The 14316-nt window shown below is 36.9% G+C and overlaps 1 protein-coding gene across 1 annotated transcript; it reads left to right on the top strand.

Moving 5' to 3' along the window:
* Positions 1 to 11434: 11434 nt before the first annotated feature.
* On the top strand, positions 11435 to 13753 carry LOC136984675 (uncharacterized). Its single transcript, XM_067281750.1, has one exon. It carries the CDS (start codon positions 11435 to 11437, stop codon positions 13751 to 13753), a length of 2319 nt encoding a protein of 772 aa, XP_067137851.1.
* The last annotated feature ends 563 nt before the right edge of the window (positions 13754 to 14316 follow it).

Genomic DNA, 14316 nt, shown 5'->3' with positions numbered 1-14316 from the left:
CTAGATTGTTTCAGAAACCCAACTGTTTTGCGTTTAAAAATTAAATATCTCATAGTTATTTTAAAAGTAAATTTCACCATCTTTTGCATTTATATTTTTCTATATCATATAGAAAACTAAACTAAATATTTATGCAGGAAATATATTGTTTCTAACACGAATTTTTAGTTTATTGGGTAATAACATTAAATAAAATTACACATTCGGTTAGGAAATTCGGTGTTATATCTCTTTAAAAACATGATTTTCTATAGATATCATATATAATATTTTATTTAGATTGTTTTTTACTCTTTTTGCACTGTGGGCACTTAAAGGTGCTTTCAAGCAAACCCATTGTGTATTCGTTCAAGCCCACAATGGAGCAGCCGTGTTGTGAGGGACGGGCTTTGTCTCTTTTTTTTTTAACTCTTTCCGCCCTGTGGGCACTAAGAGGGCCTCTTTTAGTAGGCCCATTATGGGTTCGGCCAGGCCTACAATGGGGCGACCGGGTAGTGAGGGACGGGGCCCGACATATCCGAACGGACCACCCCCGAAAAATTCCTGGGGATTATTCGACCCGTTCGGATTCGATCCCGGGTCCCCCAGAGCGGTAGGCTGCCACCTTGACCGCTCGGCCATCCGGCCGTCCGGGCTTTGTCTCAGAGACATAAAGTATTTATGAATAATTATTGAGATATCCACCTGGGCTTGAACTGGACTCTCAGGTTGATAAAGTAATCTTGTAGAACACTCAAACCCCCAATTTCGCAGTGTTAAAAATTTGAAACTTAATCAATTATACGTAGCTAATGGTATATGATAGCCAGATATATAAGAACACGGAAGCACCAATCTGCTGACCTGAGAGATTCATATTCGAATCCAGTTCGGCTCAGTTTTCACAGAAGGCTCAATTCGTTTATGAAGTATGTCTGATCGTGTCCTTCTCCATCCAACTGTCCCACTATAGGTCAATCGAACCTCTGAGCCCATCAGTGGCAGAGTGGATAAAACTACTAAACATTGATGAGTTGGTTATGGGTTCGCGCCTCGCCAACGTGCAGTTTTCCGAGTTTCCTTTACGTTAGTAACACCTAAATACAGGCCAGTTTCTCATAGAAAGTCCTCCCGGGAAGCATCCTCTTCGGCAGATCGCCCACGCGTCGCGTTGCTGTAACCAGATAAACCAATCGAACTTATGGTGTGTATAATTAAAAGAGGTATTTTAAGTGTAATAAAATGAAAAACTAATAGTGTGTAGTGAATTTCTCAAACTGATGTTAACTTATTTCCTGATTTCATATGATACAAAAATATTTATGTTCGTATATTCTCTTTGTAAACCTAATATGATATCATTTGGAAAACTGCTCTGTAAAATCAATACAACAAATCTGATTAAGAAATATATATGGCAGACATGGGCAAATGCGGCTCTTGCTGAAAGTGTTAATTTCTGTTTTTTATTATTATTTTTACAATTTTATTTCCACAATTTTGTGGAAATGTGTAATTATATATATATGCAATATTTAGTAATTTATTTCTAAGTTGGTGGAATAAATTAAATTGACATTTCAAATCTATTCTTTTAAAACAAGTTCTCGACCCGGATGGGGGACATCCTATCCTTCCCTGTCTTACCATACTATCCGCCACGGCAGTACAGAACTGCGGCTCCCACGCATTTTGCAAAATCTACATTTCGGCTCCCACTGAACTCTTACTTGCCCACCTTGCCACCTATCTTCTTAGCAAATAACTCTCTGGTTATTTGCTGAGAACTTCCATATAACCTAAATTTTTGCATAATAGGAACACCGGTTTTATAGCTATAGGATGCCATGTCCCAATAGAATTACTTTTATCATAAAACAGTAAGAATACCATAAAAATGTTTACGAAAATACCTTTATTACTTTGTCCGATTACGTAAACTAAAACCATCAATTCAGTTTCAGTAGTTGTAATTTTTTTAAACCTCTTTTAACAATAAATTATTTAAATTCTAAAAAAATTAATTAAAGGAGTAATCACACCATAAACAGCGATAATTTTTTTTTTCAAAATCAAACGTTTTGTCTTTTTGGTAGAGCTAATGCTACTCAAACTGTTGTACACGAAGAGTTTAATACTGGGCTACAACGAGATTTGATTTAAAATTTCTTTTTTTTTTTTTCTTTTACTTTCCCGGCTCTGTTATTACTAATTATTAGCATTTGCAATTTTTTATAAAAACCCACTCCTACCCTTAAAATTAAGCTTTTTTTTTACCATTTTATAATAATAGAAGTCGACAGTTCCGGGTTGGAACTCTTTTTGTCATACGACTACAATATGTTGTTTTCGAAACAAAGACCATGTATTTAGTATTGTTTTATTATTAATATTAGCCGAATTTTTTGTGTGAAAAGATGTCATAAAAGAATATACAGTACACATAAGTTGTTTAAACTATATCTACTACTCTTCTTTATCTTTCCAGACAAAAAATTCTAGTGCGAGAAAGTACAATATTAATTAGTTTCTCAGATGAATAACTTTTATACATTTCTTTTTTTGTAACTTAAACAGCTTATTGTAACTTATAAAATTAAAATTGCTATTATTATTTACTCCAATTAAACAAGGACACTCCACAAAAAGTTCACTTTTAGGAAAACAAGTAAGAACTTTATAATACCAAGTCTTGCAGCTTACACATAAAACACAACTTATAAAAATCCAAACCGGCTAAAAACTAAAAAGTAGGTATAAATTAACTAAAAGTGACTTCTACCAAAAAAGTAGTATTCAATTCATTGTCATACAGTGTTTAATCTTAATATTTGTCATACTACAAAACTATCTGTTAAACACATTTTTAACATTATATGTTTCAGATATACCATTAATTTAAGAATCGCCTATATTGAGAACTGCTTTAAAAACACTAAAATTTGGTTTAACACTTAAAATTTACCTGACATATTGTTAAACGTTAGCTGCTCTTCACATTCTTCATAGCCGTGTTTTTCAATACAGTGCTGTCTTAAACTTTTAATTGAGACACATGCCAGGTTCAAACATTCTTCACTTAAAGAAAATGGTCAAGGCAAATTTTTTCCTAACTGACATATCACAACGTTGTGTAAAAGACCATTGATGTCTAATTAAGCTTTTCTTTGCCTCGTACTCTTTGTCACAAATGTTGCAAGGAAACATTTCGAATGCACACTTACAGTATTTATATGTATATTTGAAAAGAAAAATCAATTTAAAACTAGCTGTTTCCTCTCACGACAACAATATGAGGTCTAGGGCAAGCATGTCAAACACGCGGCCCGCGGGCCGCTTGCGGCCCACTTACACCTGGGTTGCGGCCCGCCGAGACTTTAAAAAAATTTTTAAATATCAAGCTTTGACGCTCGAAGTTGGAAAGTTTGAACTTTTTTGAACTGTACGATTCCCGCCCTTTTTGTGTTTGTCCGTTCCGTATTTCGTCCAACCAATTCAAATTGGTCGACGCTAGGAAAGACAGTTGGATAAAGGCCGCGGCTTTGAATCTACGAACGATGATTGGCCGGCGAACATCGTGGAAGACTGCTACGTGCCAATTTGTCCATCGGCGATTGCTACAATCCGTATAAAAGGAAAGGTTTTGGCGCAAAAGTCAAGTGTTTGCTGGAACGTCAAGACGGACGTTTGTGCGCTCTGCCGTAAGGTGTTTTGTCTACTATTGCCGTGACGAGTGACTGTATCCGAAGTATACGTCGCAAGGTGTCTTTTCGACGGATCTGTTCAGGAATAGTGACTTTCGGAACTTTGACTGTTTGTGTGAATCTACTTTGTAAACGTCGTAATTTTTGTGATTTGTAAATTATATTCGAGCAGGTGGACTTAATAATTTCAATTTGCTTCATTTCTGGAATGTGAATACACCGATCTAACATATTATACGGAAGTTCGTTGGCTTTCGAGTCATAAAGTGCTAAAACGATTCTTCAAATTGCTGGACGAAATCATAATTTTCTTGAAAACAAAAAATTATGAATGCGCTGAATTAAAAGATGGACAAAGGATAAAGGTCCTGGCTTTCTCGGTTGATATTACGAGTCATCTTAATCGACTTAATCTTAAGCTTCGAGGCAAAAATCGTGTTATGACAACGCTATTTGATAGTATTAACGCTGTCAAACAAAAATGATTACTTTGCCGAAAACAAATAGGAAAAGAAAGCTTTGAAAGCTGCCAATATCACCTAAATTAAAATTTACAGAATTCGATCGAAGGTTTTTCTAATTTTAAAAGCTGTGAATTACAATTTCGTCTTTTTACTTCACCCCTATCTATCGATATTGAAACCGTTGATGAAAACTTACAAATGGAATTAATTAAAATCCGATGTGCTAATTTGCTGAAGCAAAAATATATGCAAGTTGGAATTCCAGATTTTTATACATATCTGTAGATCGGTTTCCTAAAATGTTATCGTTTGTTACCCGTATACCGGCTATGTTCGGAAGCACTTATTTATGCCAGCAACTATTTTCTTTAATAAAAAATAACAAAAATTCAGAAAGGTCGAGGTTAACCGATCGACATTTATCATCAATTTTAAAAATTGCATCAGCTCAATATATTCAACCAAATTTTGATGACTCGCTTTGTGAAAAACGTTGTCAAATATCTTCTAAAAAGTAATATTAAACTGTGATTCTGTTTATTTCTTATTATAACTTTTGTTTTTTATAAAAAAATATTAAATATTTTTAAGTTTAAAAAATAATATGAAATATAAAATGTCTATGTACAGTACGTATAATATACAATATATTGAGTCTAATAAATACATAATATAATCATTCTAAAAATCGTATTTATGGGATATAATTTTGTATGCATATGTGAACATACACATACAAAATTTGAAAAGAAAAATCAATTTAAAACTAGCTGTTCCCTTTCACGACAACAATATGAGATCTAGGGTAATCGACCAGCATTTCCTATTTCAGTGAGTTGACGTCATTCAGCTGACCAATCAGCGCGTTGTGCCATCCGGATCTCTAGTCGCACGTCACGAGACCAGACGAGAATTCAGGAGAGTAGCCAGACGACGGTTACGAGAAAAAGGCGGGAAAAAGATGAAAGACGAGTCCAGACGGGACATTTTCTGCTTTTCTAAGACGAGACGATTCAAATTTAATGTTCAATGCTTATGTCGCTAATTTTAATGTCTAGTATCACAATTAAATGTTAGTTTAGCAAGCAATTAAGTGTCTTTATTGGACTAAGCACGAACGAAGTTTCAAAAGTAGGAGACAAGACGAAAAGAAAATCCTACAAAAATGGGAACTCGCCCGGGATTGGATTAAGCTTGGTTCGTGGAGGTTTGACGAACAGTGTTTTGGTTTTGTGAGTACACTAGACATTTGCAGACATTTCTGCTTTGTGAAAATTTCGACGTTGGACATTCAGAATACATCGGCATTCTGGATTGACTTCAAGCTACGTATCGACAAACTGTAAGTAGTTCTAAAATTCTACTTTTAAGATGGCGACGCTCGTAGAAATTATCGGCGAAACACTAAAGTCGGCGTCGACAAGTTCAATAAAATTATTGCATCAACTTATATTTGAAGAGGTTGGAGATAGGAATAACAGGATAAGGTTGAAAACCTTTGGTGGATTCAATTTTCCATCCAAAGAGGACGAAAACTTAAAAAAGAAAGTACAATATATTAATGAGAACTTTCGGTTAAACGATCTAGTTGTTTTGTGCAACTTATTAAATGTTAAATATGACGGTACTAAAGACGAAATTGTCGAAAGACTTGTTCTTTCTTTTTCCGATTTAAAATTATTACAATCAGATCTGATCTTGGCAGACGTTGATACCGGAGACGAAGATGTTTTAGATGTTCAAACTGTTACTTATAATTCACTTAGCAATAATTGCCTGCAAGTATCGGATATGACTAAACTTTCCATTAATTTTCATGACGTCAAAAATGTAGTGAAATCTTTTGATGGTAGTGAATACTGTTCTATTGATAAACGGCTGGATGCATTCGAAGATTTTGCTAAAATTATGACTTGGTCTGATTTGCATAAATTTATATTTGCAAAACAATCCCTAACAGGATTAGCGAAATTATTTGCTGATAGTCAAAGTGGTATCAGTTCCTGGGATAAATTGAAATCGGAATTAAAAGCAGAATTTGGTAGTAAGTACAATTCAGCACGATTGCACGGTATTTGGTATGCTCCCAAATGAGTCTGTACAAGAATATTTCTTTAAAATGCAAGAACTCGCTAGTCGTGGAAAAATTGAATCCGACGGATTGATTGAATATGTTATTTCAGGGATACGTGACGCACCTAGCAACAAAGCGATGTTGTACGGCACAGATAATTTGACGGAATTTCGTGAGAAGTTAAGAGTGTATGAAAAAATCCGGTCTACGTATTCTCGTTCATTTCAATCTAAACCAAATCTACCTAGAGAGCACCAAAAACCCAGCCTTATCGAAATAAGCATGACAGTAAAATTGTCAAGTGTTTTAATTGTAATGAAATTGGTCACATTTCAAGTAATTGTTTATATAAATCTGAAGGTATTAAGTGTTGTGCAAAAGATTTGGCCATAAAGCTAACGCTTGTCCTCAAAAAGAAGTAAACAAAATGGAACTAAGTCATTTCCCTAAGCGTAACAACAAAATTGAAACGGATGTTGAAATTCTAGGCGCCAAAACAAAAGGGCTCATTGACACGTGGTCGGACGTAACGATGATACCTAGGCAATTTTATGAAAAAATAGGATCTCCGAAACTAAATTCCGATAATGCATCTTTAATTGGATTAGATGGGAATAGTATTTCTCCGTTAGGTTTCTTCGAAGGAGAAATAAAGATTGACAAATATTCTTTTTCTGCAAATATTTACGTGTTAGAAAGTGATCTGTGTAATTCTATAATAGTTGGAATAGATGTTCTGAATAAGTTGAATTTCTCTATTACGAACCATGGATTCAAGGTCATAGGAAAACGAAGTCAAAATACTATTCGTGTTAATTATGCTCGAATTTTTATTCCCGTAGAGAATTCGGCGGCTGAATCAACACTTGTTAGATCAGACGGCGCGTATGGAAAAGTGCAGACGCCTCTTTCGCATTCTGTCGAGCGGAGTAAAGAAAACGGCTTTCAAAACACTAAATCACTTAATGAGTACCCATCCCTTGTGGCTAAGGATGTAAATAATTTCGGCGCAACTAAAAAAGAAAAGCTGACTTTCGAATTTAATACCATTTCTTGTAAGCCTTACAATGAAAGCGAAAAAACGCAAAGTCAAACGGATGGAACAGTGAAGTCTTTTAATGTGAAAAATGGCTATGGATTCATTAACAGGAATGACACGAAAGAAGACATTTGTAGTACATCGGACAGCCATTACAAAAAATAATCCTCAGAAAGTCGTGAGAAGTGTGGGAGGCGGAGAAATCGTAGAATTTGATGTTATTGGAGAGAAAGGAAATGAAGCTGCAAATGTAACTGGACCTAATGGATCTCACGTTAAAGGAAGCTCATATGCAGCAGAGAGACGACGCAATTTTAGATGTTGCTATTATCCTCGACGACATAGGCAACAATCTCAACAGTTCAAACAGGATGATGACGAAATTGCACCAGAAGATAACGAAAGGGATGATCGTCCAACATCTAGACGACCGAGACACCCATTCGTTCGTCCGAGACCAGTAGTTAACTGGTCCGAATCCTCAACAACTGGGAGTTTGCTCCAGGGTTTGCGCACCGCCAGGACGGACTGGACACGTGGAATTTTCCAGATTTTTTCGCGTCTGTAACGCTCAAATAGAGACCAGTTACTTTCGGAAAAACCTTCCGGAAGGTCTGTTTTCTCGCTTATAAAACAAAAAACATATAACTAGTAACCACGTTACATAATATGTCCATCAAAAAACTTGTCACGGAGCACCATGCCTAGTAACTCCTGTCCAACACGAAAGCCCTACAAATTTATTTTTGGTTGGGTAGACGTAGACTACAGTACTTAATATTTGTTACGATCTGACTCCTCTTTAGATGATAAACTGGCTCTTAAAAGAGCCTTTTGTTGCTCTGATTTCATCAAAATCCTTTATCTTTAATTTTGTTGTCTAAAATTTCAAGAAAATTATTTTCATATTTAATTAATTTAATTAAATAATTAATAAAATAATTTAAATTAATAAAATTAATAAAATAATTTAAATTAATAAAAATAATTTAATTAATTTTTGCTCTTTTTTCTTCTTTTCGATCGAGATCGAGGACTTTTTTCATTGATGTCAAGACTGATGTTAAATTTTCTTTTCTTCGGAATCTTAAATTGTATGTCGATGGTATCTTTACTTTCTTTAATTATTACTTCTTTAGTTTTATTTTCCTGTTCATTTTCTTTAATCATTACTTCTTCCATTTTTTCCCCCTGTTCATTTTCTTTAATTAAGTCCTGACTTTCATTATTTTCTTCGTGTTTCTTTTCAGAGCTTACGGAAAAGACGTTCCCCATTTTAACGATTTTTCAAGTCGTTCGGAAATTTATTTTTTAAAATTTCACTGAAATCGTTTGGGTATCATCGTTTTAATTAACGACTTTTTTTTTCATGTTCCTTACCTTCTTGATTTACATTCATTTCCTGTTTATTTACATTAATTTCTTGTTGTTTTTGTTCAGAGCTTTCGATCTGCAAAAAGTTTCCCATTTTCATTAACGATTTTTAAAGCCGATAATGTTCGAAAATTTATTTTTTTAAATTTCGAATATCTCATCACGCAGGGCCGGATTATCGAATAGGCAAAGTAGGCAAATGTCTAGGGCCCGTAACTCGGTGGGGCCCGGTTTCAGTGTAGAAGATTGCTCTGTTTCAAAACGAGTTGAAAATTATTTAAGAAATTCGATAGGACAGAAAAGGCTGTATTTAACAATTCCTACTAAGCTCCGCTCGACTAGCCATTATCTAAAAAAAAAAAAAAAAAGGTCAACAGCTAACCGTACGCCACGAGATCTCTCGCACCATCTAGAAATATTCCTAGGGCTGCATCTCATGGTAGTACTGACGTATGGTTATGATTTATTTTCTAAATCTAAACTTTTACGTCGCGACATCGCATATTCGATATAGCGTTCAAGTTCGAGTGCGAAGATATTACAATTCAATAGTGTTTTATAAAAGAGTTAAAAAGGGTGACACTACGATATCCGCACCGGGTGTCACCCATGCTAGCTACGCTAATGTCACATTATATAAGATTTGTTTAGAAGCAACTTATTTAAATGGGGCCCCAATTTAAATTTTGACTAGGGCCCGCTAGAGGCTTAATCCGGCGCTGTCATCACGTGAATGATTTTAAAATTATCGAATATTCGAAATTTTAAAATCATTCATGTGATGAGATATTCGAAATTTAAAAAAAATAAATTTTCGAACATTAACGGCTCGGTAGTGAAAATGGGCAACTCTTTCCAAACTAATAGCTCTGAACAAAATGAACAAGAAAGTAATGTAAACATACAGGAAAGGAATGAAGATCAAGAAGCAATGAATATAAATGAAAAAGGTAAGAAACACGAAAAAAAAGTCGTCAATAAAAACGATGAAATGCAAACGATCTCAGTAAAATTTAAGTTGCCTAAAAATAAAAAAATCAACATCAGCTTAAATTTGAATGAAGAACCTTCTCGTCGTCGCCGCGAGAGCAAGCACCGCGGCGACGAACTCCAATCAACACCAAAAAGAAGGAGAAAAAAGTAAGATTTTATAAAATTTAAATTAAACGTGCCGAATTCAGAGCAAAAAGGCTCTTTTCAGAGCCAGTTTATCATCTAAAGAGGAGTCAGATCGTAAGAAATATTAAGTACTGTAGTATACGTCTACCCAACCAAAACGGTTGATTGGTAATAAATTTGTAGGGCTTTCGTGTTGGACATGAGTTACTAGGCATGGTGCTCCGTGACAAGTTTTTTGATGGACATATTATGTAACGTGGTTACTAGTTATATGTTTTTTGTTTTATAAGCGAGAAAACAGACCTTCCGGGAGGTTTTTCCGAAAGTAACTGGTCTCTATTTGAGCGTTACAGACGCGAAAAAATTTGGAAAATTCCACGTGTCCAGTCCGTCCTGGCGATGCGCAAACCCTGGAGTGAACTCCCAGTTGTTGAGAGTTCGGACCAGTTGGCTACTGGTGGGCCTTCAAACAAAATGTTACATCGGTGAAGCACATCTCCTCCTGGAGAAAACAGGTAACGGAAGAACGTAGTAGTCATCGAATGAAGGTTTTATACTGTATGGTGTTTCGTGTACATCTAAAATAAAACGGTAATAATTGAAAACATATGCTTGACGGCAGTTTCTGTACCTGCAATGCTTACAGGTATGTTTTTCGATATCTTAATAACATCAATACGAACATTACTATAAGATGACGAAAACCTTAATTTTGTGGGTAGTGATTGGTTTTATAAAATTAATCATAAATACTAATAACGAGTAATCTTCGTTAAGTCAGATCTCTCTCGAGATCGCCCACTATTTTCCCACCTCCTCCATCTTTATCATCATCGATGTCCCTCGTAATCAAGTTACCGTGCCAAATTTCGTGGTATCGTCTTTAATTTATCCTGGGATATTAAATGAAATCGACTCCAACATCCGCACTCGCATGCCACATGCATCCGCAGATATCTTTCCCGTTAATAGCATTTGTTTCTTTTATAAAATGTATCTTTACTTTCAAAATTAAGGTTGTTGCAATTACAGAAGTATAAAACAAAATTTAAAAAGCTAGAAACAAAGGATCACTGCGTAGCAATGTTTTTCAACCTATTTGGTATGTCGGTCCCTGTCCCTCACCACCCGGCCACCCCATTGTGGGCCTGGCCGAACCCATAATGGGCTTGCTATAAGAGGCCTTCTTAGTGCCCACAGGGCGGAAAAGAGTTACAAAAAAAAAAAAAAAAAAACCTATTTGGTCATGTGACACTTATACGGAAGCATTCATAACACACTTTGTTGGAAAAAATAAAGGCTCACCTATATTATGAAATAATATACATTTGCTATAATACAATTTTAATGACTACGTGAACGTTTATTTGAGAACAATCTTCCATTTATACTTATACAATACTTATACTATTTATACAACACGATTTTAAAATTGCACGAAACCTCTTTAAGCGATATTGTGGTTGAAAAACATTGCTGTATACATTAGTGCAATTTGATCTCCAAACTTTTTTGATGGCGTACTCCTAAGACGAAAATAATTAGAACCAACGAGGTTCGAAAACGTTTGCGTTTTACAGAGAAAGAAGAGAGAAGCACACCGGTCAAAGGCACTAAAGTTGTTGATTTTCATTTATTTTCACTCCGGTGTTGTTCCTTTATATATTTTGTCTAATTAGCGATGCCGGCTAGCAACTACCAACGTACGCTCATCACCCTAACTAGGGCCAGAGCCAGATTGGAATTCCTATCCCAATGTAAAAGAAATAATTTGCTTCCGATGTCGATATTCAAAATCAAGTTACCACCCGGAAACGAACCCTTACTTCAGAAAGTCCAGAGTATGTGCTTAAACAGAGCCATTAGAACAACCAGAAAACTCATCTTTTCTGCATTGGCACAATTGATACGTGTAGAAGACGCTCTATACGACCGCAGCAAGGATTCTTTAAAAAAAGAAAATGCCAGACTCGTTGAAATACAGGCAAAGCTATCCACTTCCTACAAGAAGAAATACCTTAATAAATTACGGTGGATTAGAAAAATTCAATTACCACACCAGGCAACCACGCCATCGTTCCCCTTCATCACGTGGGACAACATCAAACCTCCTTCATACGTCACCGAAGTACTGCAATTAGGCCCCAAATATGCTCCGCATCCCATCGTCGATAAAATCGACAACATTCCGGAAATCGAAGCTCTTCTAGCGGGTTCCCCGGCCGTTGAGAAAGAATTCTACAGGTGGAAAATTACCCATACTCTCAAAAACCATAAGACATCGAGGGAACAAACACAAATAAGAAACAAGGTCGAACGGACTCGTTCCTGGATGCGCAAAAATAATATCACCCTCATCAGAGCTGACAAAGGCAACTCCTTAGTCCTCTTGAAAAGGGACACCTACAACTCCATGTTACAGAATCACATACAAGCCACCCAAAGTAACACCGCCGACCCCAGTGCCATCAGTAACCTCCAAGCCAGGATGAAACGCTTCGCCACCTCGAAACTAGCGAAACGGATGGGCTTCCACAACATCGTTACACCTGCACCGGATACACCCAGAATGTTTGCCTTCGCGAAAACTCATAAACCCGGAAAAGAACTCAGACCGGTGGTGGACAAGGCCAGAGCACCCACGTTCCTATTAGAAAAAGCCACTCACAAGTTACTTATTCCTCACCTGCAAGGGTATCCGCACACCGTTACCAACCCGGCAGATCTTGCCAATACACTCAAACGGTTACCAACACCTCCGAAATTTATAACCGTACTAGACTTTAAATCTTTATATCCTTCTATCAAACTCCCACCGGTATTTTGCGCAATAAGGGATACACTTATGAACATCACTCAAGACAGCACGTTACAACCTGACATCCTCGAAATGGCACACCTGATCTGCTTTAACTCGTTCTTTAAATTCAACGGCATTACGTACCAACAACAACGGGGTGTACCTATGGGTAGCCCAGTCGCAGGAGACCTCTGTGAGCTTGTGGTCAGAAAACTGGAATCAGAAGTCATTTCTTCTCAACGCTCACATATCCTCCTTTACCAACGGTATATTGATGATATCCTTATATTATGGAAGGACATCCCAAATATCAGAGCCTTAGTGGACACCTTCAACGACAACCCATATGGATTAACACTAGAACTGGATCAAGCCCACCATACCCAAGCACACTTCTTGGACATTTACATCACTGTAGAAGAATCTTCCATCAATACGCAAGTCTATCACAAACCATCTACCGAACCTCTATATATACCCGCATTCTCCTGTGATCCTCCGCAGTACAAGATGGCAGCCTTTAAGGCGCTACTCAAAAGGGCACTCACGCATTCCTCCTCACAAGCTGCCTTCAACTCGGAAATGCGGCACATCAAGAATATAGCTAAACAACACGGATATCACAACATTGCACGCAAAAACAACTTTGAGGCACTACGGCTTCTTTCCACCCACACCCCTCCTTCCAATGGTTCCCCACCTAAATTTATACCGATCACCTACAATCCGGCACTGAAGACCATATACTACCAAATAGCGAAGAAAAAGGATATCCGCTTAGCTTTCAGGAGATGCCCAACGATTTTCGAGTGGCTTAGGAACGGAAAAGACGCTCCAGATAAAAACAGACTTCCGGGAATATACTCTATACCCATCGCCGACCACAGAGATAACAGCGAAGCCATCTACATCGGATCCACCAAACGCAACATACAGACGAGGATCAAAGAGCACAAAGCGGACATATTACACCATAGACAAAACACCGCCCTAGCAGTCTATTCATCCGATCAAGAAATAGAGCCTCTTTTCACCCGTGCCGCAATCATTCACCCCACGTTTCGACAAGATCACCTCAAATGGCTTGAAGCTATATACATCTTACTCAACACCCGCAGTAACACGCACTGCATCAATTTTAAAAAGGAGATCATCTTATCATCGGCTTGGGAAGCCTTTCTCAACAGATCCCTGACGTAGCGCTATACTCACATCGCGCAAGTCTAATATGACGACATCGGCTACACGCGACAGCGTTCCAGAATGCAAATTTTTTCTAAAATTTTGTCGAACAGAATTCCGTTACGCCTGACGAAGAACCAACGAGGTTCGAAAACGTTTGCGTTTTACAGAGAAAGAAGAGAGAAGCACACCGGTCAAAGGCACTAAAGTTGTTGATTTTCATTTATTTTCACTCCAGTGTTGTTCCTTTAATATAATTATAGTTTTATAGCATTTAATCTGAATTTTAAAGTAATTCGATTATTATTTCATCTGTTCTGTTTTTACGGAGTTAACATCGAAAAATAAATCATCGTTGTCAAAATTTCGAATTGGCACCAGGTGACAACGAGAGACCAATGGAGAAGCGACTTGGGGGAAAAACATAATACCATCGTTTTCAAGGACATTTTTGGTTCTTGGATGCGTTAGTTTCCTCTCTTGGTCGTGTGTGCTCCCGAAACATTGGGAAAAAGGACCCCTTCTTCACAAGGGGTTAGAAGCAAGATTTTCTATAATCGAACGTCATCTTTACCTCGCCA

This window comes from Centruroides vittatus, unplaced genomic scaffold, assembly GCF_030686945.1.
Source record: "Centruroides vittatus isolate TY-2023 unplaced genomic scaffold, ASM3068694v2 contig_926, whole genome shotgun sequence".
Lineage (NCBI taxonomy): Eukaryota > Metazoa > Arthropoda > Arachnida > Scorpiones > Buthidae > Centruroides > Centruroides vittatus.
The sequence above is the reverse complement of the archived record's forward strand: the minus strand, read 5'-3'. Positions and strand labels throughout refer to the sequence as shown.